The following is a 26,256-nucleotide window of genomic DNA, read 5'->3' as shown; positions in this document are numbered from 1 at the left end:
ATGGTTGTGCATCCTGGAATTGAGGATTAAAACCAGGATCAGCAGCACCCCATTTGAAACAGTTCCCTGCGATGCCCTCATGGAGACTTCCTGCCTGCAGACACTGTGAGAGGGAACTAGCAAGTATCCCAGGGGAGTGCTGATGCTAAGCAGCAAGCGTGAAGCATGCACCAGGGCTCCTGGTGGAAGAGCTGAGACATTAGCTTCTGTAATGCAGAGAAAGGCCCTGTCTGCTTAGCTTTTAGGAAGCATGGAAGCACTCAGGACTTCTGCCCTTGGGGAAGCTTTTCAGCCACTTTCTGCCAAGCCCTAAACTTCTGGTCTTCAGAAGACAAAGACTCATTTAGACCCCAGTTTGCTGCCTACCTTCATCTTTATGCCTAGGGAGTCTCAAGAACCTCACTTTCCCCCTCCCTCCGCACCCTTTGACACCAAGTGACCAAGCACCTACTTGGACTTGTTGAGACTGGCCTCAGCAGCAGCTGCCTGCAGGAGCTGGGTGGACTTGCTGGCTGGAACCCCGAATACCGCGCTGTGGGTCACGTCGCTCAGAATCCTCCTGTGTCCTGCACGCTGGGTCTTGGGGGAGGATGGAGGGGTGAGAGACCCCAGCTTCTGACCCTGCGCTGCTGGAGGGGGGGTCGTCTGAGGCTTTTGCTGTGGCCTCATTTGTGCCTGCATCTAGGAGAGAAAAGAAAGTAATATGTCCCTGTTCATGAAGAGCAGGCGCGATGAAAACGCAGCTCCGTGCTGAAGGATCTGAGCTTCAAGTCATGGATTGGGAATAGTGAGGAGGGGAACAAACACACGAAGTAACTGGGGACAAGGAGGAATTCACTGATCCACAGAATTCCAGTATTACAACTGCACAAGCAGAGGCTTTCTCCTCCTTCTATGGAACAGCTTCCATAGGCAAAGCCTCTGTTAGTGCTTGGCATTAAAGACCAGCTGGTCTCAGGAGCTTGAACATGGATGAAGGGGCTGAGATCCAGGGCAGAGGTAACAAAGCATCAGTTCAGAGTACGCAGGACTCCTGCTGTAAGGACACAAGGAGCGAAGAGCAGCGCTTCTTCCAGCGGATAATGTGTGACTGGGGTCAAATCCCTAAAGGGGACACAGGGTTTGTGCAGAAATCTTGTGTAAGAAGCTTTCTTTTAGGACAACCCCCCCAGCGACCACAGGAGCATCATTTGTCATTAAAACAATGGAGGAGAAACCCAGGCACGTTTGGTTTGAGTGTTTTAAAGTCAAGATAGCCAGCAACAAACCCTTTGGAAACTCCTCACACTGATCTTCTTCCATTCCCTTAGTCTTGTGTTAAACTCACATCCCTCTAAGTACTTTAAATACTGTTTGGTAGTGGCAAATAACAGCATCCCTTAGAGCTGTGTGAGCTTCCAGACTCTGCAGTGAGATATCATGGCTGGATTTAAAGCAGGAAAACTGGAATGCAAAGAGCTGTGCACATCACCTCCACTGCCTGGGCACTCCCTGTATCCTCTCTGACCATATCCAAGCAGGGAAGACAGAGGAAATACTTGGGAATACCTAAGAGGGCAATGAGAGTTATATCCCCAGCGTGGTACTTAACCACAGTGGGGCAAGGCAAACAAGTGGTTAGCTGCCTTGCTTTTCATCTGGCATCCTGTCCAATTCACTGAGGAGCAAGCTGACCTGCCTGCTCCTGATGCACCCACCTTGCATCTCGCTATATAGGTCACTGCAGAACAGTACATTTGGTGCTGAGAAATCAAAGGGCAGTGCCAAAAACCACCACAGAAATGAGCACAGAGCTGATTAAGCCGAAGTCTCACAACGTGAAAAGGTCCTGATGGGTCCTGGTGTGGTATCTTCTGCCCAAAGGCTCTGCAGAGACCATGTTTCAAGACCACTTTTTAAATGAGCCCATCACTGCTTTTGCCCTCCTGACTGCTGCAGGAGTGGAAAAGAGTCCAGATGCATCCATTCAGAGCAGCCCTCCAGGGGGATAAAGCTACCTTTCCATCTAGCTGATGGAATAACACTAAGGCCCTTTTTTGTGCTTGTGAATCACAGCAAAGCCCTTTAGAGATGCTCTTCATTATCATGTGTCCTGGGTTCAGCATTTCTCCTCTAAAAGGACCAGGATCATAATGGGCCTCATCCAAAACCTGCCTGCATGCACTGAAAATCTCCCACCACCTTTAAAGAACTGACTTGCCCCAGGTCATTCAAGAACAGCAACAAGCCCAGGAACACAACAGTTCCAAGGCTGTCACCTCCCCTAAGCACCAGCTTAGCACTAAGAATTACTATAAAACAAAGGGGTGAGTGTGACAGAGCCTTGAGACACATTGGAGGGTAAAATGATGCTTCCCCAGCACTGCACAGATCGCTGCTTATGGACTTTTATCAGTCAAACTAATCCCTGATGTTACTTCAAAGGAAACTTACTTGAGATTCATCAGGTCCTGAATACCTGGCAAGTCATGCACAAGCAATGACGCCTTAGTCTGGACTCAAGTTCTGTGCTCCTGAAGTGGTTCCTTATCTACTGCTTGCTTTGGTACAGCACTGGAACAGGCAGCTTCCTGTTGCTGCTGCCTGCACATGCTTTCTGTCCAGCACACAACTAGAGTTAGGGACATCCCTTTGCACTTCCAAAACCTGGGATTATGCAGGAATGAAAGGAAAATGCCCAGCTTCCTCCCATATGCACTGCAGAGACACTTTGGCAGAGGGGATCCTGCCCTCTGGCGCAGCTCCCTGCCTTTACCACTGCGGGCAGCTACTTCCCTGGAGCAGACAGACAGATTTGCTATTAAGTAAAGAGCATTTATTTTGGATGCACGTTCAGATGATTAAAATGGAGGATTTGTTTCTTTATTTTTAGGGTTTGGGAGTGGTGTTTTGAAAAGGCTCCTTTCCACAGCATTCATTTTGGAACAAAGTTATTCCAGCACCAGAAACAGCCAGGAAAGGCTGTTGAACCTCCCTCTGCATCAGAGCCCTGAATACAGGATGGAAGATATCCAAACAAGCAGCAACATAGAATCCCAGACTGGTTTGGGTTGGAAAGGGCCTTAAATCACCCAGTTCCAAGCCCCTGCCATGGGCAGGGACCCCTTCCACTGGAGCAGCTTGCTCCAAGCCCCTGTGTCCAACCTGGCCTTCAACACTGCCAGGGATGGGGCAGCCACAGCTGCTCTGGGCACCCTGTGCCAGCGCCTCAGCACCCTCACAGGGAAGAACTTCCTTGTATCTAACCTGAACCTCCCCTGTTTCAGTCTGAACGCATCACCCCTTGTCCTATCACTGCAGTCCCTGATGAAGAGCCCCTCTCCAGTATCCCTGGAGCCCCCTTCAGACACTGGAAGCTGCTCTGAGGTCTCCACGCAGCTTCTCTTCTCCAGGCTGAACAGCCCCAATGTTCTCAGCCTGGCTCCATACAGGAGCTGCTCCAGCCCCTGAGCATCCTTGTGGCCTCCTCTGGACTTGCTCCAACAGCTCCGTGCCCTTCTTATGTTGGGGACATGAACAATGTTGTTCTGTTGCCTAATGCTCTTCATGATGCATGAAGTACAAATAAGTTCTAGAAGTTTACTGCATAAGGCAGCATGAGAAGGGAAGGGTAGGGAAAGCTCCATTAAGCAGCTGCTTCTATATCTCAGTTGCTTTCTGGTCATTATCTACTCATCTTCTTCCTATGGACACAGAGAACAACTCCCATGTGCAGCATCCTGTTGCAAAGAGTAGTGCAACCAACTGTACAGGTGCCTGAGGCAGCAAGGTTAGCGCTGACATGTGCGCCCAGACACTATGGACACCACACTAGGGACCAGCAGGCCCCAGAGCACCCATTGCCTGGGCTCTGTGGGTCAGAAAAGCCCTGCTGGGCTGCTCCTGGGATGTAGGACCTGGCAGGAGAACACTCACCAGCAACTCCAAATGCCTTCCCACAGGGCTCTTACCACTTGCTCCTGCGGCTGCGCTGGCTGGGCTGCACTCTGCTGGGGCTGGGGCTGCGGCGGGGCTGGGGCTTGCTGCTTCTGCTGACCTGCTGCTCCTGCTGTCTTCTGCTGCATTGCTGCCTGCTGGGCCATCATCTGCTGCTGCTGCTGCTGTTGCTGCTGCTGGTAATAGTTCTGCATGAGCTGCTGCTGTGCTGGCGCTCCTTGCTGCATCACTGGGAACTGGGAAACGAGCAGTTGTAGAGCTGCTGGGTGAGCAGCTGGGGACTGGGGTACCACCACCCCAACTTGGGGCCAGCCACAGGAACAGTTACAGGCACTGTGAGTGGCAAAGCAGTCACAGGCTGTGATGGCTTGAAGGCCAAATACATGGTGGGAAGTGGCCTTCTGATCTAAGGACAGATGCTGAGTTACCCCCATAAGGTGCTCCCTCAGGACAGACTCTCCTGTGGTCCCAAACTCCTTTCTCCACTTTTATCAATTCTAAACCTTTCCCCAGGATAGGAAGATTTACCATCCCTTTGCTTCCACTGTTAAATATGCTTTAGCAGGGATCTCTGCTGCTATAAACACCTATAAACAGCATGCAAGTCTGTCATCTACACCCACCCCATCTAACACATCTCGCGTCCACAGGCCTCCTTATCACTGCTGGCTACCACAAACCCAGACCTGAATCTTACAATTCAGAAGACATGCCAGGCTCCTTGTATCACAAGAGCAGAAGAGAAATTGCACCCTTCTGTTCCTCAGCTGAACACTGACCTCAAGACTCCGAAACAGTTGGAGCTGTAAAACCTTCACTGCTTGTTTCATGTTTGTGTGTGACTAAACTATCGCAAGGCCTTTTAACATTACCAGTTAAAAATACCAGCCTTGTGTAGCAAAAAAATCTCACTAGAGAACTGCAGACACACTGGAAAATGTCCAAAACCTGCCCTTTCTCCCCCCCAAAACCAGAGGGCTTGCCCTAAATACACAGATGCAACCTCACAGGCCTCTAGCACAGTAAGCATGCGACAAACACAGCTGTGTCCATTTACCTGCTGCGCCTGCATCATCTGCTGCTGCTGCTGGTAATAGGCAGCCTGTTGTTGTTGCTGCTGCTGGAGCTGCTGCTTCAAGAAAAGCTGCTGTTGATGCTGAGGTGTGGCTTGTGGCTGAGTAGAGGGGACCTGGGGCTGCGCCTGCGGGGCTTGCTGCGGAGCCGGTGCTTGCTTGGCTTGTGGCTGTGCTGGAGCCTGTTGAGGTGCTGCTTTTTGCTGGGGAACGCTTGCAGGGAGCGAGGGCTGACTGCTGCCCAGGGCGGCAGGGCCTGCAACTGGTGGGCAGGGAGAAACAAGACAGCTCAGTTAGATCCAGGTGCACCACAGCCCCGTGGTACTGCACAGGGAACATCGCCTCACCTTGCGGCTGAATGGCTGCTGGAACCGTGGGTCTCTTCCTAGGTGTCAGGGCTGGCTGAATGGGCAGAATTCCAGGGTTGGGTTGTGTCTGTCCTGCTTTAGGTCTCTGGCGGGGTGCTATGGAAGTTTCTGTTGTAGGGATGGGATCTGTCAGCCTATAAGGTAAGGAATAAGAGTGGGAAAAGCACAGTCTTTGTTAGCCTGATAGCTGGTGCATGCAACACACGCTAGAGGTTTGAAATATGTGACGGATGATGGTGACATCCAGACACGCACACTGACTCTCTCCAGAAAGCTGCAAGCACAGTAAGACTGAACAGATGCATCTCCAACAATTGATCTAACACCGTCCTTTTGACTACTTTGCCAACTGTGGCATCTTCTCCCGTTGGACAGCTGGAAGCTGTTAAAACCACTCATTCAAATACTTGATACAACATATTGTTTAAATCCACTTCTGGATGAGCAAAGGAAGGGCATCATAAATCAGATTAAGAGCAGCTGGTACCTTTGGGCAGAGTTATCTAAATTGGCATCTTTAGAAGTATCTTAACTTTAGTACATCTGCCCCAGAATAGGTCACTGCACCTCTTCTGATCTCTGCTCAGCATTCGCTGAGCTCCAACAATGCACACAACAGAGCCAAGCAGCCAGACACCCCCCTGCCCTTCTGTGCATTGCTCATTAGGTCTCAAGTTGTTCTACTAATGTGGAAGTAACTGCACTCAGTTACAAACCCAAACGAAGCAGACTCCTGGGACTGACAGGCAGGAGGAGAGATTCCCTGCTCCAGAGTGAAGGAAGCTGCTGGGTTTGCAGAGCCCACTGCTGCACTGCTCACTTTGCAGGAAAACAAGGGGCAAGTTTTGTCCAAGAGCATTTCCAAGTCTCAATCACAGTATCATAAGCAGAGCAGCAGGAGCAGGAGAGGATTAAAACCACAGCAGTACAGTGGTTTCCTCACTAACTGGGTTCTTCAGATGGATGGAGCCTCCTTGGGCTTTCATGTGCGTCCCCCAGAAGAAATTATAGGGCTCTTGCAGAAATCACAGCAATTTCATCCAGTAAGTACTGGGTTTTATCATCTACCAAGGGTCAGACTCTAACAGCAACAGTCCCTGATGCAGTTTCTCGGCAGACTCCTGTTCTTTGGGCCAATTCCAAGCCCAGTGCAGGCCAGCTGCAGTCTGCCTCCTGACTTTGCTCTCAGGTACCCCGGAGGGATGACACACTACATTCATCTAAGTGCATGAACCTCAAGTGCTGCTGTCAAGCAGCGTCTCCAGTACAAAAAGCTAAGCTGTTGAGTCATGCTGAGTATCACCCAAGTCCTCCCCATGCAGAAAGATTTCCTCTAATATCTGCATTTTCTGCCTTTCAGGTCAATGGGATCAATAGTTATTTATGTCACTGAAGCAGAACCCTCAGGACTGCAGTGTAGATATAAGCCCCCAAGGAAGCAGCTAAATATAATAGGCACCCTTCCTAAAAGCAGAAGGACAACAGGCACTAAAAAGGGCTGAGCATAATGCAGATGTGGTTACCTGGCCTTGGGTTGACTCTTCTTTGCAGCAGCTTCACTTGCTTTAACCGGGTCTGGGAGTTTAGTGGGGATTGGCGAGTTCTGCAGATCCCAAAAGCACCACATTTAGTGTGAAAATAGAACCAGAAACCATTTGCACAATGAAACAGGCAGATTGGGGGAATCCCCAAAGCAACTGTTCCTCATGCTGGACAAAGGACAAAACCCCTCAATGTTAATGTCATGAGGAAACAGGAGTTTGGGAGAGTCTTTACAGGGGAAGAATACAGTTCAACTTTTTGGCCATTTCCTATAGGTGGACACAAAGCTTCATAGCACAACCTGGGGACAAGAGCAACAATACTTACTAATACTACTGTAAAAAATACAGGTAGAATAGTGCCATAACACCGTAAGAAAACACTTGTCAACCCTGTTTTTCAATTGAAGCCTATAAAGATAACACTAAGATGGTTGTGGAGGGTCTGGTGTAGTTCAAACAGAAGCAGACACAACCTGCTATGTCTAAACCCAACTGCAGCACAAATTACACACGCAATGATGAATGTGCCTGGAAATCCAATCAGCTGCACAAGCATGGCCTAATTTTCCATGCTCACATGCACAAGATCTCTTGCTTGACCTCACACTGGTAACTGGGTGAGGAGGTAAATCAGGGACAGAAATATACAACACAGGAAATGAAACCCTGATTCCTGCCCTTATTCCTCCCCAGAAATATGCCAAAATCCCAAATAGCTTTGCTAATTGAAAAAGAAAGACCCTCCTAACGTCAGAGCTTGGCAGAATCCAGCAGAATACTCAATATTCAGCAAATGCCACCCCCAGGCTGCTCCCACAAAGCCCTGCATCGACCCACTCCTTTGCCACTCACCTGGACGTTCTGGACTGGGCATTCCTTCTTTGCCAGTTTGAATGCAAAGTAGGAGACCTGATAAATATCAGGTCTCTTATCAGGGTCTGGTTCAAGCATATACCCTTTAAGAGATAGAGATGCTAACATCAGAGCAACAGAACAGACAGGTTGACAAGCCATTTGTGGCAGCGTATCAAGAATAGAGATAAGGAAGAGAGGTGGAACATGTCCCATCCCTGAAAACATTCAAGGTCACACTGGAGAGGGCTCTGAGCAATCTGATCTAGTTGAAGATGGCTCTGTTCATGGCAAGGGGGTTGGAGCAGATGACCTTGAAAGGTCCCTTCCAACCCAACCTATTCTGTGATTCTACATTTGGCACAACTGATGCTAACGGGGTGCTCTGCCTCTTACAAAGGGCACCTCAGCAGGGCTGAGCTGGTCACCAGTGGTAGCTCAAAGAGGGGCAAGACAGAGTCAGAACAGACTGGGCTATATCTTCCAATGCAGCTATGAACAACCTGTAGCTGCTATTGAAGGTTCTAGGGCAAAGAGGGAAAACACAGCCAGTCTAGTCAGGGAATAGCACTGGTTTTGACTTCTGCATTTCCAAGTGACCTTGCAGGAAAAGAGCTTGATGCCAGGCTGCTGTGTGAGCAGGGCAGGAAAACAGGCCAGCCACACACACCACTGCATATCCACCACACCACGTAAGCAAAGAAAATACCAGGCTGCTCTGCAAACACATCCAAGTCTGTATTAGTCAAGATTGTGGCCAGGCAAAGAAAAATAAACTCAAATGCTGTGCTGGAAACAAGAGAGCTGCCCCAGCTTTGCCAAGAGCAGCGCGCATTGTCCCCTTCATTCCACATTCACTCCAGTCAGTGGGTTATTTATAAATCATTTCAGTTCTGTTCCTCAGTTCACAGAAGATGAATTCTTATCGCTCGTCTTAAGTCACTGTGGGTCCTTTCAGTTCCTTATCCAAATAGATTTATTACTGGAGAAATACGTTTCGACATCAATGGGGTTATTGTGCAAGTTCCTGTGGGACTCCTAAACCAAATGGTTGTCTGTTTTCCTGTATTTCCAGAGCTCATGACAGCCTGGCCAAACAGCAACCTCTGTCACAGCCATCTGTCAAAGAGTGATCCCTAAGCTGCTAAAAGATCACTTCAACCACCCTTGTGTGCAAGGAAGTGTCTTAAAAGAAGACAAACACCAAGAGTTTCACTGTAGGGGCAGGAGATACAAGAACAAAAGACTTGAGTTGTGCAGAAGGGGATCAGAACTCACGGATGAGGCAGTGCATGTCTTGCGAGTGCCGGGAATTATCTGGAATGGTGAAGTTGCCATCACAGATTGCCACCTGACTCTCTCCAAAGGGCAAAGTGAAATAACACAGCTTGTACAGCAAACAGCCAAGGGCCTGAAGAGACAGAACAGAGCAATGGATTTAAACTGGGAATGCTACAATTCAAACACCCTCGTGGATAAGAGGGGAAGTCTCCAGCTCGCCCTGTTGCATGGGTCCCACGTGGTATCCTCTACACTTTAACATCCCTTTGATGCACTTGGAAACAAGCGGAGTTACACAGGTAGGTAAACACGTGAAGAGCTCTCCATCTCCAGGCTGAGACACCGTAACCTGGGGGACTGCGTGAGCAGCGTCACACAGAGAGCTCCAAATACCACTATACAGCATGACCATTCACATCATGAAACAGGCAAAGCCTGTTTCTGCCACATGCTGGGAGGAAAAGGCAAAGCAATAGCAAAAATAAATGGTACCCATCATCCTTAACACATTTTTTCTGACACAGAAAGATCCAAACTGTGTTCAAGCTGAAGTTCAACCTTTCAACCATTATAAATATGCTCCAGGGAGAGCCACACGCGTACGGCTGCAGGCTGCTAGGTTCTATCACCCTGCCATCTATTCCTATGCTGCTTCTGACAGCAAGAACCACCACCTATTGCAAAAGAAAAGCCACGTTTTGCACAAAAGGCTAATTATAAAACCCTCCCACCACCTCAGAGGGGAGAGGGGGAAGCATTTCCCCATCCCAAGCAACTCAGCAGCAGCTTCTATCTTTTGTCATAGGATTTCACAATCCAGCTGCACTCCGGTTTAAAATAACCTTGATAAGATTTAAGGAGAGGGAGGTTTCCAGCAGGACAAGCACTGCAACAGCCTTGAAGTCGAGGCCCCACTGTGCAGAGCACCACATGCTGGTTTGGAAACACTCAGTGGGTTACTGGAACAAAATTCCTTCCATGTCAGGAAGAGGAGAGCCTTTGGGTCTCCTCCCTTCCATGTTATCACAGGAAGGAGGGCGAATCCTAGTACCTTTGAGACCCTGGCAATCTTTCCATGCTGTTCTAGTTGTGAGTCCCTCTCCAGCCCTCTAACCCCAAGAGGAGTGACCCAGCACTGGTACAGAGCCTGGTCCTACAAACCTCCTGCTGAACCCAGGAGCCCCACAGGAGCTGCTGCTTTCCTGCCTCCAAGCTCAGCTCAAGAGAGGACAGAGGACTCTTCCCAGCAAGTTTCCCTCTTGTCTATGCAGATGCAGAGCTACAGAGGAGACATTAAACCTCTGCTTATACTGCTCCTGCCTTGTTACTTCCTAGCTCAAGGCCTCCTAAACCCTACAAACATGCTCTGAATTTAAACACCTCCCATGTGCTGAATCGCCACTGCACTACAAACAGCACAGACTTCTTTTCATCTCCAACCCTACTAAAGGGAAACCTTCCATCCTTCACCAGCTTAGCCAGGAATGGATTACACCCCAGCTGCATTTTACTCTCAACATGAAAAGCATGGCAAGACTGCACTAATCATTAGAAACAGCAGTGCAAAAGCTTGGTTGTTGGCCAGGTTTGACAAAGTAACTGTGTGACACTAGCCAGGATAAGCATACTATTGCTCCTGGGGGAAAGGTCTGTTTTCTCTGTTTTCTACTTAGCTCTAACCAGTAACTTTGCCTTCACATGCTTGCAAAGCAACTCAGGCACAAGTAGTCACAGTCCTCTGAATTTCCCATTTCAACTCCTGCTATGGAATCAGGTTTGCACTGTTCAGCCCTGGGATTTCATTCATCTCCAAATTAAAACCACACTGCAAGTAGCATGCGAAGAAGCACACATGTTTTATCCACACGGCATCCTACTCAGCAGTAACTGATGGGAAACATCAAGCAGAGAAACTCTGTACTCAGAAACTGTCCAGTCTCTTAAGGAAACTGGGTTAGCCCCAGCCAGAGAGTTACCCCGTCATTATGGTAATGAAAACAAGCTGCCGCCTGGCTGTATGATGGTAAGTGGGTTTGATACATACCCATATGTCTGCTTTTGTAGTAATAAGTTTGCCACTGTACAGGTTGACCATTTCTGGTGCTCTGTAGGACAACGTAGTGTACCTGTAGGAGAAAAGTCTATCAGCAAGTTGGAAATGGCTGGAAGATGCATTTGCACTGTGTCACATTTCCAGATGATTCCAAATTCACTCTTTCCCTATTCATTTTAAGGAAAGGGATAGTAAAGATGACCATCTATTGGAGAAATCTTTCAACAACTGCATCTGCTGCATCCCTCTAACAGTAAAATACCAAGCACTGCAAACTGCCCTGTGGAACCAAAGCAGAGACCAAGATCCTGCCTAAAGCGAGCAATGCACTCCTAAATCTGTGCAGTCATTTTAAGAACTAGAACAGGAATATCCAAGGATTCAGAGTATTAACAAGGTCAGCAGCCAAATGTCCTCTGCAATGTCCTCACTGATGGGGCTTTGGCCAAGTGAATTACAAAGATTGTAACTGGATATGTGGCTCCTGATAAATAGGCTTCCATACCCAGAGTCCTGCTCAGAGTCATTGTACACAAGGGAAAGGTTATTCTGCATCACAAACATAGGTAGAATCTGCCTCTTTTTAACAAACAGAAAAGCTGGAAACTGCACCACAGTTGAAGAGAGTCCTATGAGAAGATTTCCTATAATTTTGGCTGTGGCACCTCACATGCTCTTTACCTTGTTCACAAGAAAGCATTGCTAAAGGCAACGTTTCTATAGGTTTGTTAGTAAGTGTACAAGCCTATAGAAAAGGGCTCGAAAGGGGCTGCAATGTCAGACTAGCAGCTTCAGCCAAAGAAGCCTAAGAAATCCATGCAGGTGGAACTGAATCCTAACAAAAAGGAGGCATTTGCTCTTTTCTAACCAGAACATTGTATTAACAGAATTGGAACATCTGCAGCAGAGATGTTATACAACTAAAGCAAGACAAAGGACCCAGACAGTGCCCCATTCCTCACCTATGTCCTACTGAACTGCCACCTAAGGCCCCTTTTCAAAAGCATCAGGGTGCACCTCGTTGCTATCATACAGCTGGTTGTGCATGCAGCAAGAGAAAGAGCCAGATGAAACACCTCAAGGATCCTAGGGGCTGAGGAGTCAGGCCATGAGTTCCCTTAATCACTGCAAGGATTTATGCTTGTGGAGGACAGGGATTCTGTCATCTGCTGTATCACACAGCTCAAAGAAGCCAAGATAGAGGAAGGACAGAGACAGACCCCATACATAACAGAACAGGTCACTACCCCCTCAACGTGGGCAGCTTCTCTGCAGTAATGCCTCAGTCTTTCAGGTCCAAAGCAATTACATCAAGCTCAGTTTATTGTTTCACCTTCCCCCAGGCACTTACCTGCAGCAGATACTTCAAATACAAACTGTGTCTGAGTTGCAAAGGAAAAGCACGCTTACTTTTTGATCTCCTCCTCTACCGCATTCACCCCTTCTGTTTGAGGGTTCTGGAATTTGTTAGTAGCACTCCCAAAGTCACACAGGACATAGTGGCCACGGTCGTGCAGCAGGATGTTTTCAACCTACAAGCATCACAAAAAGACAAAAACTCATTGGTGTTCTTCAGATGAGCTTTTAGTGCCTGAAGACATAGGTATGTCTGACATAAAAGCATAACACGACAGCAAAGGAAACAGGCATCAAACCTCTGTCACATCTCCTGAAACAGAAGTCAAATCATGGAAGCATAGCTGTAACTAGGAACTGTCTTCCCTCTGCCACCTCTCCCCTCTCCTTTCGCAAGCACATTAGCTTGCCTCTGCTAAGACCACCAAGTGCTACTGAAAAGATAAGCCCTTTCTTTTCAGTATTGTTTGGAATGAGACAACTGAAACACATGCTGAAAGCAACACCTGGGAGAGCTGAAAGTCAAGAAATCAAGCCAGCAGCCACTGCCTTTCCCCTAAACACTCACACTTGACCATGCAGGAACAAAGGGTCAGTTTGCATCCACCTAGGAAAGCTGTCTGAATGGTTCACCACTGACCTAAGATGTGGAAAAACCTGGGTTCAGTCTTTGCTTTGGCAGAGCAGGCCTGTATTCCAGCTCCTCATCTGCACAGTGGCATTACCAAGATGCTCTCTCAAGGGAATACACCCAGGTTTGAATGTATTTCTCTTCAATCAATGTCAAATGCTCAGTTACAGCCACGAGATAAAACACACTGCTCAGCTATCTCCCCAAACCCACCCCAGAACTGCGGACTAACAAAAGCCTTTGGAAGCAGAGCTCCCCAGCAAGGCTGATCTTTACAAGAAGGAAAGAAAAAGAAGGAGTCAGCATTTGAAGCACCAGAAAACGCAGCCAAAGCAGAACAGCTGAGGGGGGAAAGGCTGGCTTGAAACCAAGGGTTAAACAACACCCCTTCCCCCTCCAGCATCCTTCTGCTTTGGATAAAGCACCATGCACAGATGTTCTCCCGAGATCAACACTGACAGTGTTATTCCCTATTCCCTGCAAACATTCCCTATTCCCTGCAAACACTTCCAGAAGAGCCCTTCCACTTTATCTGGCCGAGAAGTCCAACGTGACTTCTCAGTCACTTGCCAGCACTGCTCAACGCTTGCAACTCCAGCTGCAGTCTTTGATGTGCCGAATGTCAGGTTTTCATGCCTCTAAAAAACACCTTTAAGGGAAACTGTGAGTGTGCAGCTTCTGCCTTTACCCTCTGAAACAAATGATTTCCTTTGCTGAAACCTGAAGTCATAAGAAGACTCTTGGGGCTGTCAAGCTGGAGAAGATGAGCAAAGAACTCGGAGCAGCTTCCAGTGTCTGAAAGGGGCTATAAGGATGCTCGAGAGGGGCTCTTCATCAGGGACTGCAGGGATAGGACAAGGGGTGATGGGTTCAGACTGAAACAGGGGGAGTTCAGGTTGGAGGTAAGGCAGAAGCTCTTCCCTGTGAGGGTGCTGAGGCACTGGCACAGGGTGCCCAGAGAAGCTGTGGCTGCCCCATCCCTGGCAGTGCTCAAGGCCAGGTTGGACACAGGGGCTTGGAGCAAGCTGCTCCAGTGGAAGGGGTCCCTGCCTGTGGCAGGGGTTTGGAGCTGGATCAGCTTTGAGGTCCCTTCCAACCCAAACCAGGCTGGGGTTCTACAAGACTGTACAGACACACACTGGTGAGGGATAAGGAATAAAGCTGTCTTTAACTAGCAAAATCAACACTTATCATCTTCTCATGACAGCAATAGCTTCTAAGGCCAGTGCTTCTAAGCTCACATGATGATGTGGGTGGGATGCACAACCCAGGTACACTCTCAGCTTGCCCTCCTGCACCTTCCAGTCTCTAAAGAGACATTTCAACATCCCTTTCTCCTGTGGCACCATCCACTATTTGCTTCTGAAAGCTTATTTACTATTTCATAGCCAAGAAACGAATGCAATGTGACATCTAAGAGCACTGCCTGATTTTGGCACAGCCATATGCTTAACATGGCCGATACAAGGGTTTACCAATAGAGGACTCAAGAATTTTACATATCACACTCTGCACACAGATCCAGGCAAACACATTCCAGGCAGAAGCTTGTTGGTGGCATCAGGGCAAGACTTGGCATTACAAAGCAGGGTGATGGAAGACAGCGAGATAAGAGCAGCACAGCATGACTCCCTTATCACACCACAGAGAAGAGCAACACTGGGAAACGCTGCTGCTGCTGCAATAAAAGCAAAAGAAACTAAATCCTTAATGGGAGAGCACAAGATTCTTACTTCAGAAAGCAGAGAGAGGGAAGGACAAAGCTGTTTTGATCAACAGCATCCTCTGGGGTGACTGACAGAGTATTTTGGTGTATCCTGCTGGGTGTCTGCCGCAAGACAAATCAGCCACTCATCCACAAGCCACTCCTGGAGCAAGATGGGGTCAGACTTGAAGCAGCACAGGTAAAATGGGAGATGTCTCACTGTGGAAAGCTCCGAGCTGTAGAAATCAAAGCTGGCTCGAAGCTGGTGCTTTTAACAATGTGAGGTATAGGATGTGAGACTGGAAAGGTTAAATATAAACCACGTTACGCAAACAACTGCCACCAGGTAGACAGGAGCTGTGTAAATAGTTATCAGCAAGGATAGATAGATTTTGTGCTCCCCCCACTTCACTAACCCCCCTTCTCTGGGGCCTGACAGTTATAGTTTCTCTTACTAGATTCCAGCTTCAAAGCAGAGATTTCACAGCCAGGGTAATATTAACACACAGCCAGAAGAAGATTTGGCCATTTGTTCTCCACTATTAAAAGGCCTAACGTAAAGAAACGGGAATTCTTACTCCAGGGAAAGCTCTGCAGCAGCAATAGCCTGTGAACCCTGAGGGCAAGGAAAACACCTGCAAGAACAAGCAAAGGTAACCACACAAGGCAAGGCTGTAGGCTTACAGGGCCTCTTCTAGAGCTCCTAACTAGGGCAGGGGTAGCACGTGAGGGGCTTCCTAATTTCTAGGGAAAAAGCAGCATCAAAATACACCTGGTTCCATGGCAGTCAAAGCACATGGGAACAAGCATCACCCCCTGTACTGCACACCCTGCATCTCTAAGCACACAAGGACGGGCTGACACAGCTCCTCAGGGGTAGCCATTATCACTGTCTTCTGACAAGGGCCTGTAGGGACAGGCCAAGGGGAATGGCTTTAATCTGCCAGAGGGGAGACTGAGATGAGCTCTTAGGCAGAAGCACTTCCCTGTGAGGGCGCTGAGGTGCTGGCACAGGCTGCCCAGAGAAGCTGTGGCTGCCCCATCCCTGGCAGTGCTCAAGGCCAGGTTGGACACAGGGGCTTGGAGCAAGCTGCTCCAGTGGAAGGGGTCCCTGCCCGTGGCAGGGGTTGGAACTGGATGATCTTAAATTCCTTTCCAACCCAAACCATTCCATGATTGTATGATCAGGAAAGAAAACCTTAACACGCACCCTAGGGATCACACACTGTATTTTTCATGGCCGTTATTTGCAGTGAGTTGTCCATGTTTGCTTATAGGCAAGCTGCTCGAAGGTGTTGTCCCCAGCTGCTGGTTACATACCACCAGTTGGAGACTGTGCCAACAAGAGGTTGTTCTGCTTCAGGCAAAGCCTGTTGGGTTAATTCAGAATCACAGCTACAGGCCACTGAAGCTAATCCAGCTGCACTGAAAGGGCCTGGAGATTATTCACAGCTTCCCTTCTGCTGGCAGAGCTTTCTGGGCAGGAACCTCCAGCATTAGAACAACATCAAAGAGCTGGAAGGCAAAAAAAGCCCCCAGTCCCCAAAGTCAACATCTTCACCCTTCAACAGGGTTGTGTTCTCCCAGCAAAACACCTACCTGGGGATGCCTTTCCTTACACTCAGAACTCATACAAAGCTTTGCTGGCCCTAATGTCTCTCTTGGAATTACAGCTCCCTCTTGGCACTTGAGTTTGAACTCAAAGTGAAAACATATCTAAACCATTCATTTTGTGTTAGCACTTGGATTCCCAATTGTGGCAGGAGCTGCAGAGGCCATCCCAATAGAAATAACACAACAGTCAAGCGGGAAACATGCCACAAAGCAGAGAAGAGCCAACTCTTTTTCCTTGGGCACAGCCTACCAAGAGACAGGCCTTGCAGAAGCTTTACTGATCTAAGCACACAGCAGCAGGCTGGACATTAGACCATAACAGCCCCTTTCAATCACAGCTCAGTGTAGAAAGCAGCACTCAAGATCAGCTCATTAACCCACCACAGATGTCCCAGAATTCATTCACGTGCCACACAATGAGTTTGTTCCTTATGAACAGCAAAAGGTAACAGCAGGGTTAATATCATCTGAAGAGGTCCCTGTTCCCAAGCCTCATGAAACATGTTAAATCACACCAAATCCTGAGGATTTCCCCCCTCCCTGCACTACCTGGCTCTCGTTGGCACATGTGGGGTCTTTTGCTCCTATAACCAGCAGCACAAAGCAAACATCTGTTGAGGGCTCGGAAAGCAGAGCCTGACCTACAAAGCACATCTGAATTTCAAATGCACATGGGAGCCTCCTTCATGGCTGAATGTGTTATTCAGGCATTTTATGAGCTGCTCAAGAAGAAAGGGAACATCTTTCCGTTTGTTTGATGATAGGCATGGGATTTTTCCAAAGCAATCCCCTCTGTTCCCAGCTAAGCACACAAGAGCTTTACAATGCACTTTCATGGTCAACAGAGAGTTAGAGGCCAGTTTCAAAAGCTTCCAACGCCTCCTGCCCCAAGGCCAACATCTCCGGAGGGATCCTTTTAACGTGGGTCCAGGGAACAAATTTACAGCCTGCTTTTTGCTCCCTACCTTCTAACATCATTCCTGTTTCAGGTGGTAGAAAGTCTCCCTGAATAATTCATCCGCTACTTTCATCTGTGCAAACCAGAACTGTTCACCACCGTTTGTGTGCTTTAAGGAGATCTCTAGATGGCAAACATATGGTAAGGAGCAATGAGAGGCTCATCTCTGTTTTTATCTTCCAATACAGAGAGATATTTATGCCCGCTTTTCCTCACTGCTAACAGAAGCACAGCACCAGCATTCCAAGCCTGTCTGCCGTGGCGTAGGCAGCAGACAGACACGTGGAGGAGGATGCCCACTCCCTGCTGTACCAGTGGAATCCACAACTCACCTTCAAATCCCTGTGGATTATGGGTGTTTTACACTGGTGCAACCTGGCGACGGCCTCGCAGGTGTCGCAGAAGATCTGCAGGACCTCGGTCTCCGTGAAGCCTGTCTGCAGGCGCTGGTTCATGAGGTTCACCACCTGACCCCCTGAGCAGAAAGAGCACCAAGAGTGAGAGCAGGGACGGGGCTGGAACAAGGGAAACTGCAAGGAAAGCAAAGCAAAGCGAGGGCTGGCCTGGTCTAAGCCCCAGTCCTAGCAGACATCACCTGTCTTTATCTGCTCCCCACACTGTGGCTGTACAGTCAGTTCAAATGCCAAATTCACACCAAACCTTCCCCAGAAGCTTCTTATCTTGTGCTGTTCTCATGTCCTCATCTAAACCAAGGGGGGTCTGCATATCTGGCAGGAGGCGTTGCATCTCGTCTTCGAACAAGAGCAACAAGTTAGCTTCTAAGGCCCGCAGTCGCCTGGCTGCGTTAATGCTCAGATGTGATTCTAAGCCACATCTTTCCCTTTCTTCTTCAAAAGACTTCTTTTTGGCAGGCTAGAGAAATAAAAGGCTGAATATGGGGCACGCACAGTCCAAAGAGTAGTTTGCCACATATAAGCAAGAGGAGGGGGAAAGCGAGCTACTAAAATCCCCTATACACAACCAAGTGGCTTGGCTAAAGTCATAGAGTGGCAAAGCAAGCTTAAAATCCATCTGAACAAGGGAAACTCCAGACAAACCAAAGCAAGTTTTCCTGAATGAGTCCTGAATTTGCCTCAGATTTCAGGTTTTGTCGCTGCCAAGGCCTTTCCAAAACAATCCACTTCTTCCCCTCTCAAAGCACCCTATATACACAGGGGGAAAAAAATCTCCTTTCTGAACCTTTGGCAATGCAAAACCACATCATTTCACATCACAAGTGCCAGAAAAAGTCATTTGCATGGGACAAAAGGAAAGCTCAGCCTAATAAACAGCTGCGAACATTTCCCATTCCAAGCGAGCGCAGTTCTGCACACAAAGACACTGATTTGGTTTGGAAGCTGTTGGGACACAAAAGGGAAAAACCAACACGTAACAGCAATTCCTGTGCTTCAGTCTGAATGCTGGAGACAGAGGCAGATGTGTGCTGAGCAGGGCATCTGACAAAAGCAAACCATGTGAGAATCATGGAATCAACCAGGCTGGAAAAGACCTTTAAGCTCATCCAGTCCAACCACTCTCCAGCACTGCCAAGGGCACCACTAACCCATGGCATTAAGGGCCTCGCCTACAAGAAACAACCACCTTACAGCTCTCCGCCTTTCAGATGGAAGGAAACACCTTAGAAAGACACATTTTTAGGTCATTGTGGTACAGAGGGGAGGCTGATGTAGCTGCAGGGAGTGCATTCTCTTGCTATGGTTTGTACTTCCCTCCACCATGAGCTCTGCAACCTGGAGCAGAGTAAGGATTTACTAGCACTGCCCAGGCCTGTTTCTTACAGCTCTCCTTGTGATACTCAGGTTTAAGGCCTGCAGAGAGCTTAGGTAATGATTCCTTCAGCAAAACTCCACATAAGGCTCTTCCTTTTACCAGCAAACAAACCCAATGCAGTTAATCAAGATTCCTGCATCAAAATGAAGCAGCAAAGAGGTCATGGCAGAACACAAAGCTCTACCAGACATGCTTAAAAGCATTTTAGCATGTAGTTGTTCATGCTACAATGCACCTGGCTTGTGCATGGTGCCATGAATGCCTATTTCCATCAGCTGCAACCATCCAAAAGCAGCCACAGACTTGTGAAGTCACCTGGCCAAAACATTGGTTTTGCTTAACACTATTCCTGTGAGAGGCATTGGAACATGTTATTTTCCAACCACCACATCCTAGCCACAGGAGATCAAAGCTTTAGGACATCTGGAAAAGCCTGGAAGAGCCTGCCTGGCTAGAGACAGCCAAGCAAAAAGGTCAGAGGTAAAAGGAGTACTTCTTGGCTTCATGTTATTCGTTTCGTGCTTCTTCCAGAACAATCCTAAGTCAGGCTGAAGTGGAAAAAAGCTTGCAATCTGATATAAAGTGAAGGAGAATTTCATTCCACAGCCTGGCAGCTTTGTAACAGCTGCTTCCTGTGTAGATCAGCCTATGGAAAACAGCAATATATACATATTTAAGGATTGTCCTTCACAACAGAAAGGATTCAGGACCACCCTGGGCAGGGGCAAAGGCATTACAAATCCCATCAGCAGAGTCAACATCACCTCTTTTCCACCCCCAGTTTTAGCTTTGCATGGCAGTTCCTTGGGAGCCAAGGAAGGGCCAGGCCTAGGAAGAGGTTTGATTTTTTTACAGGAAGATGCTGTGCAAGTTTCTTGTAAGCACTGAAAAGAGGCAAATCCCCAAGGAACACCACTCACCTCGGCAGAAGTCCATCAGGATGAGCACTTCCCACACGTCCCCGCTGCTCACGGAGTTTATACTGGAGTCAATGTATCCCACAATGTTCTTGTGGCCAGACAGATCCCGCTGTAAGACAGATAAACTCAAAGGCCAAGCCAGCCATGTAGAGTGAGCAACCTTTCTACCTGGCTCCTCTACACTACTCAGCTTTCCCAGCTCTTCAGGACAGGCACAACTCTGGATTAATCATCATATGCGACTTAAACCTGAGGTCTATCACTACCTGTTCTCCTTCCAGAAGGATTTGAGGCAAACAGCCACCCTGCTGAACTAACTCATCCAAGGATCACTCCAGATCTCTGCATGCTCCCTTAGATGGCTCAGGCCAAGCCACCTGGAGCTGCTCCTCTTTCCCATAGCAGGGAGAACAAGGAAGGTGGTGGTGGTGGTGATGTGGACATGTTGTGCTTGCTTTTCTCATTGCCTTCCACTCTTCTGCTGGTGAACAGTATCTCAGATCTTCACACGCTCCAAAACCCCATTAGGGTAATAAACCTTAACCTTGGTTTTAGAAGAACCTTCAGTACTTCAATGGATCAAAGCACAAGTTCTCAGACCAATGACTTATTCATGACACATGCGGGGAAAAGTCGTTTCTTTGGGACACCTCCTTCACACACATTCAGCTTCACCAGCAAAAGATTCTGCTGGCCACGATCTGCTGTAATACTGTAGAGTTAAAGCTAAGTTTAAAGGAATTCTTTATTGCACAGAAGCAAGGAAAGAAGCAAATATTCCCTTTGAGTTATGTACTGGTTTCTTCAAGACAAAAGGTAAGTGCTTCTGATAGACTTCGGTATGGAAGCAAGTGGACCTGCCAAGTGAGAAGGATACTCCTCACCCTTGCCTTCCAGGTTAGCCACACATTCCTCATCTCACATGAAGGAGACAGCAGCAAGCAAAAGCAAAGAAGCTTTGAGAGCACAGCTCCAAGCTTTGATGTAAGATCTAATCTCAACTTTTCCCACATAGCATTAGCTACAGTGACAACAAACCATGCCCAAAAGCTCCACTGCGCTATCGCCCAACTCCAGAAGTTAAAGGTATTAACCTAATTTAAAGCTACTTCAAAACACAACCCAGAACTGCTACAGGTAAGAGCTGCTCTGAAGATCCTCTGCCCCAAACCTACACCTTGTGCTGTAAATGAGCAGAATCAGGACCTTAGATTCCATTCCCTGCCTCAGAGCTGCTCAAAGTGTTCATCAGGATCTCTGAATACAGCTTCAAATGGGGCACTTTCCATGTTTACCAGGCTCCAAGCAAGGCCAAGCAAATCTATGGGGACCATCTCAATTTCTTCTTTATTTAGAGATGTTAAGTTTAAAACAACTATTAAAAATATCTATAGCTCCTTGTATCCAATAATCTAGAGACACATCTCAGTGCTTATTATAAATAACTCCGTTTCACAAGGCCAGGCAGTAACCACCCCACAAACACTGTTTTAATCTATCAACCTCATCAATACAGAGATAACCATCCCAACCCCAAAGACAGGAGCTATCATGATACAAACTGATCTCGGGATGGAGGTCTCCCATTCACACACTGGCCGGAGTTCAGAGATGGTACATCAGCATCATCAGCCTTTTCTGATGAAGTCTAAAAGGGTGAAGACTTTAGCCCTGCCCTGAAGACTGTTAGACTGAAGTTTAACACCCCCTCTCAGCTCACCTCTTCAGCTCTTCCTTTTCCCAGGAAGAGGGAAAGGCTTTTCCTCCCCTCTTTTTCCTGAAATTCCCTCTGCTTTTTCACCTTCCATGATTTTCTTGTGCACTGAAACCATGTCCATTTTAAATAGGTCAAAAAGAGATTTCCACATAGCTGCTAACTGCAAGAGTTAGATCTTTCCAAAAGCAAGCCAATTCTGCTATGAAAACACACCGTTTGGGACAAGCTGCTACACAGATCACAGGCAGAATGTGACCCGGCTCTCACACCACCCCACACCCAGGCTGGGTGATGACTTACCATGATCTGGATCTCCCTTTTGCAGACCTGCAGGTCGTACTCGTTGTTGACGTACATCCGCTTGAGGGCACATTTCATCCCGTTGTTAGTCCTCACCAGAAACACTATTGCAAATCCACCTGGGGAAGACACAAACCGCCCCGTTCATTAGCAAAGAAACCTCTTGCTCCTTGCCTCCAACCCTGCCTCTGGAAGAGGGAGGACACGCAGCAGCCACCCTCACATGTCCTTAGCTCCCACTCTTCCTAAATGGTTATTTCTGGGAACCGAGAGGAATCCAAGGGGGAAAATCTTGAACCAAAGCTCACATTTAACATTACCCTAAACCCAAGCAATTACACTGGTTACTTGTCCTGCCAGACACTGCTCCATTAACTCCCATTATGAAGAAGAAAGCTGAAGTATAAACAGCAACGTTGCCTTGGACAGAAACCAGAGGCAGAGATCATCCACTGACTCACCAAAGGCCTGTACTTAAAAGGCTCCCCAGCTTTGGAAGCAAAGTCACATTACAGAGCTGGTTTGAGCCAGAAGCATTAGAAACTATCTCGCACCCATGGTTTGATGGCAGGGCTTTTAAGAAAGGCCAGAAGAACAAATCTCACACCCCAACCAACCGCAATTCATTCTGTGGGCATTGCTGGTAGCAATGTCAGGACTCCTGAGATGCTGGACTTGTTCAGGATGAAAGCTTTTCGCCTGGTAGCAATGCATCAAGATCTCAGGGTTTTAGGCCTGGATAGATGGAGGAAAAGCTGATGCAAGTATTCGGGTATCAAAGTTTCCCACCTGGCTTCAGAGACCCAAATACATCCAAAGAGTCTCATGTATCCAAGAAGTGCTGCACAACACTGTTGATGCCACAACCTAAGAGCACTTCATTTGCTCTGTTACCTTGTATGACAGCACATATTTCTTTGATGCTTAAGGACTTTTGAAGTCCCACTACACCAAAAGCTGCAGTTACAGACTAAAGAGCCAGTCACACCCCAAAGAATTCCCACTTTTAAAGTCTGAGCCCTTTGGAGAATCCCATTCTGTTGCCAGACACCATCAGGTAACAACACATACAGAGTTATATTGGACATGGTTGTACATAATTACTACGAAGGGTTATCTAACACTTAAATCATGTAAAACGGAACAAGCGAGAAAGCCACATTTGGGTAAAATTGAGTGTTAAAATAGGTTTAATTTGACAACTCCAGTCTTGCAGCAACTGGTGCTTAAAGCTGTTCACAAATCAATCACCAGAGCCTAAAGGCCCACTGAAGCTTTTACTAAAACTGGGATTTATTTTTACCAAGAAAAGACTGGAAAAGAGCAAACAACCAGACAGCACTGCTGTGCTCAAAGGACAGCCCTCCCCATCCCTCAGCACACAGCTCTACAGCATCCCATTAGAGCCAAAACAATCACAGGAGTTCCAGATGCAGATCCCATGCCTGTCAGCACAAGAGCTTTGAAGTAAAGAATCTCTCAGCATACAAACCCCCTAGTTTTACACATCATAGTTGGCCATAGGAAGTAGCCCGGGTTTGCCAAGGAAGCCCCATTGACTTTAAGGGGCAGAACTAACCCACAGCAGCCCCAGAGAAGTTGCAAAAGAATGCAATGGAGAGAATAAGAAGAAAGAAAAACAGGAGGGGGTTTCTTGCAGTCTCAGTTATCATTAAAACTGGGCAAGCACAACACTCTTCACTCTGTCTTTCACTGAAGGCAAAAGCCTCCTCTCCAGGGGTGCAGTTCCCTTCTCAGGGCTCCTCCTGCCAGGCCTGGAAGCCAGCAGGACACTGTACCTCTGTTTACACCACCCAGCAGAAGGAAACAAGAGCTGAGCAGCACAAAGAGCAATTCAACTTCCTTGAAACAGCAGATCCACTAAATTTAAGGCCCTTCTTCTTCAGCTGAAGTGGGACCAGTACCCAAGACCAACTGCTCATGTCTCATTAGCAAAGCGCCGGGCAAGGCACTTCTCTAGCCTGGATGCTGGGCTGATGAACAAAGTCACTCCTGGCAGTGCTCAAGGCCAGGTTGGATGGGGCTTGGAGCAAGCTGCTCCAGTGGAAGGGGTCCCTGCCCATGGTAGGGGGTTGGAACTTCATGATCGTACGGTCCTATCCAACCCTAACTATTCTATGATCCTATGTAATTTTCCTATGACTTTCCTATTGTGACAACTCTACAAATGTTGCAGGCATCCTCTTCCACCTGAAGGATTTGGCTCCTGCTTCTGTTTTGGAGACCATGGAATCCCAAACTGGTTTGGGTTGGAAGGGACCGTAAAGCTCATCCAGCTCCAGATGATAACTGAGACTGCAAGAAACCCCCTCCTGTTTTTCCTTCTTCTTAAACCATGTCACCCAAGGCTCTGTCCAACCTGGCCTTCCTTGTGTCCTCTCCCTTACCTTTAACTCATGCAGACTTCACGTGACGACACCACACACAGAAGCGCTGCAAAATCATTCAACTTCTTTTGTCTGCAAATACACCTACCCATTTGATTACTTCATTATTGAACTCCCACTGGCTGCAGATTAAAACATGACAACTTTGCTACTAGTAAAAGCGGCATGCTGCTCTGCAGAGAAAACAAGCATTGATTTCATCAGGGTGCACACAGCAGTTGTCACACAGCGACCTAGAGTAAGCGCCTGCCTTTGGAGAAGCAAAATTTGATGATCCACGTACACTCAAGAGAGGGTGCAAAGTCTTAACTATCCTGTAAAACTGCCCATGGCAGGGGGGTTGGAACTGCATGATCTTAAGGTCCTTTCCAACCTTAACTATTCTCTGTGTCATCCAGTCTGATTGTCTCAGTTAAACAGAGCACAATACTCCTTCCAAATTCCATTTACTGAGCCCAGTAAACAGTACCCAGAAAGGCACAACACAATCCCAGACTGGTTTGGGTTGGAATGGACCTTAAAGCTCATCCAGCTCCAATCCCTGCCACGGGCAGGGACCCCTTCCACTGGAGCAGCTTGCTCCAAGCCCGTGTCCAACCTGGCCTTGAGCACTGCCAGGGATGGGGCAGCCACAGCTTCTCTGGGCACCCTGTGCCAGCGCCTCAGCACCCTCACAGGGAAGAGCTTCTGCCTTATCTCCAACCTGAACTCCCCCTGTTTCATTCTGAACCCATCACCCCTTGTCCTATCTCTACAGTCCCTGATGAAGAGCCCCTCTCCAGCATCCTTGTAGCCCCCTTCAGACACTGGAAGCTGCTTTGAGGTCTCCATGCAGCTTCTCTTCTCAAGAGTGCCTCACTCCCCTCAGGTCGTCATTCCACATTTCAATCAGAGGAAGTGTGAAAAATACCACCTTCATTTGAATTTCTCTGCATTTATTACTCTTCCACTGCTAATTGGCTTCAGCACTCCCAGTTTTGCTGCAGAGAACAGGACTGCAGACAGTAAAACAGCAGGAGGATGAGGGAAAGGGATAGAGAAAGAGCACAAAGAACAGCAGCTTCTTGCCACACTCCTCATACACAAATGGCTCTAAAAAGCTCTGGTGGCTTTTCATAGCATCAAGCTGAAACTAAAACACTTACGTTAGCTTTTAACTCTCTTGTGAGAGCTGCTCCCCACTGGTTAACCCTTCCTCCTCGCACACCACCTAACTACAACATCACCACCTCCTCAGCCCCAAGGGCTGCTTTCAGCTTCCAGAGCCTCAGACCACAACCAATTTCTCCCTCATTATTCCAGTCCAACCCCCAACTTTCCAAATCTGGGCAAAGTTGAAAGGAACCAGATCAAAAGCAAATTGACAACAATTACGCTGAAACACTGCCAGATGCACATTACGAGACCATTTACTTCTATTCTCAGTGAGCAGCAAGCAAGGCAACCCTTCCAACAGGCACAGGCTGCCAGCTCTAATGCTCTATGCCAGCTCCAGTACAATAGACACGCCAGGATTTGGGTAACTCCAATCCAACCAAGGTCAAGAGTTGCCTCAAGTGAAGTCAGATATAACCGTGCTACACGCAGCCAAGGAGGGTGGGTCACACAAGGCAGAGCTTGGAAGCAAAGTGAGCCATGCACCGGGAATATCCTCTTTGCTGGTTGAGCCTTTTCCCCAGTATATGTATGGAAAGCAGAAGTCAAGAGATGAGTCCAGGCTTTAGATGCAATGGAGCAAATAAACCCACA

The 26,256-nt window shown here is 47.9% G+C and overlaps 1 protein-coding gene across 14 annotated transcripts in view; it reads right to left on the bottom strand.

Annotated features, from left to right (window-relative positions):
• AAK1 (AP2 associated kinase 1) overlaps positions 1-26,256 on the bottom strand; it is an 80,430-nt gene that overhangs the window by 33,926 nt on the left and 20,248 nt on the right. For all 14 annotated transcript variants that reach the window (XM_065659353.1, XM_065659354.1, XM_065659340.1 and 11 more), the window contains exons 2-13: positions 22,100-22,218; positions 20,083-20,191; positions 17,704-17,846; positions 12,518-12,639; positions 11,099-11,180; positions 9,052-9,184; positions 7,774-7,877; positions 6,901-6,980; positions 5,357-5,511; positions 4,994-5,271; positions 3,951-4,172; positions 452-681 (exon numbers count right to left, since the gene is read on the bottom strand). In XM_065659353.1, the coding sequence (XP_065515425.1) occupies positions 452-681; positions 3,951-4,172; positions 4,994-5,271; positions 5,357-5,511; positions 6,901-6,980; positions 7,774-7,877; positions 9,052-9,184; positions 11,099-11,180; positions 12,518-12,639; positions 17,704-17,846; positions 20,083-20,191; positions 22,100-22,218 (1,777 nt within the window). The remainder of the gene's footprint in view (positions 1-451; positions 682-3,950; positions 4,173-4,993; positions 5,272-5,356; positions 5,512-6,900; positions 6,981-7,773; positions 7,878-9,051; positions 9,185-11,098; positions 11,181-12,517; positions 12,640-17,703; positions 17,847-20,082; positions 20,192-22,099; positions 22,219-26,256) is intronic.

The sequence above is a fragment of the Lathamus discolor genome, chromosome 22 (genome assembly GCF_037157495.1).
Source record: "Lathamus discolor isolate bLatDis1 chromosome 22, bLatDis1.hap1, whole genome shotgun sequence".
NCBI classification, from domain to species: Eukaryota; Metazoa; Chordata; class Aves; order Psittaciformes; family Psittacidae; genus Lathamus; species Lathamus discolor.
This window is presented reverse-complemented; position numbering and strand designations above follow the sequence as displayed.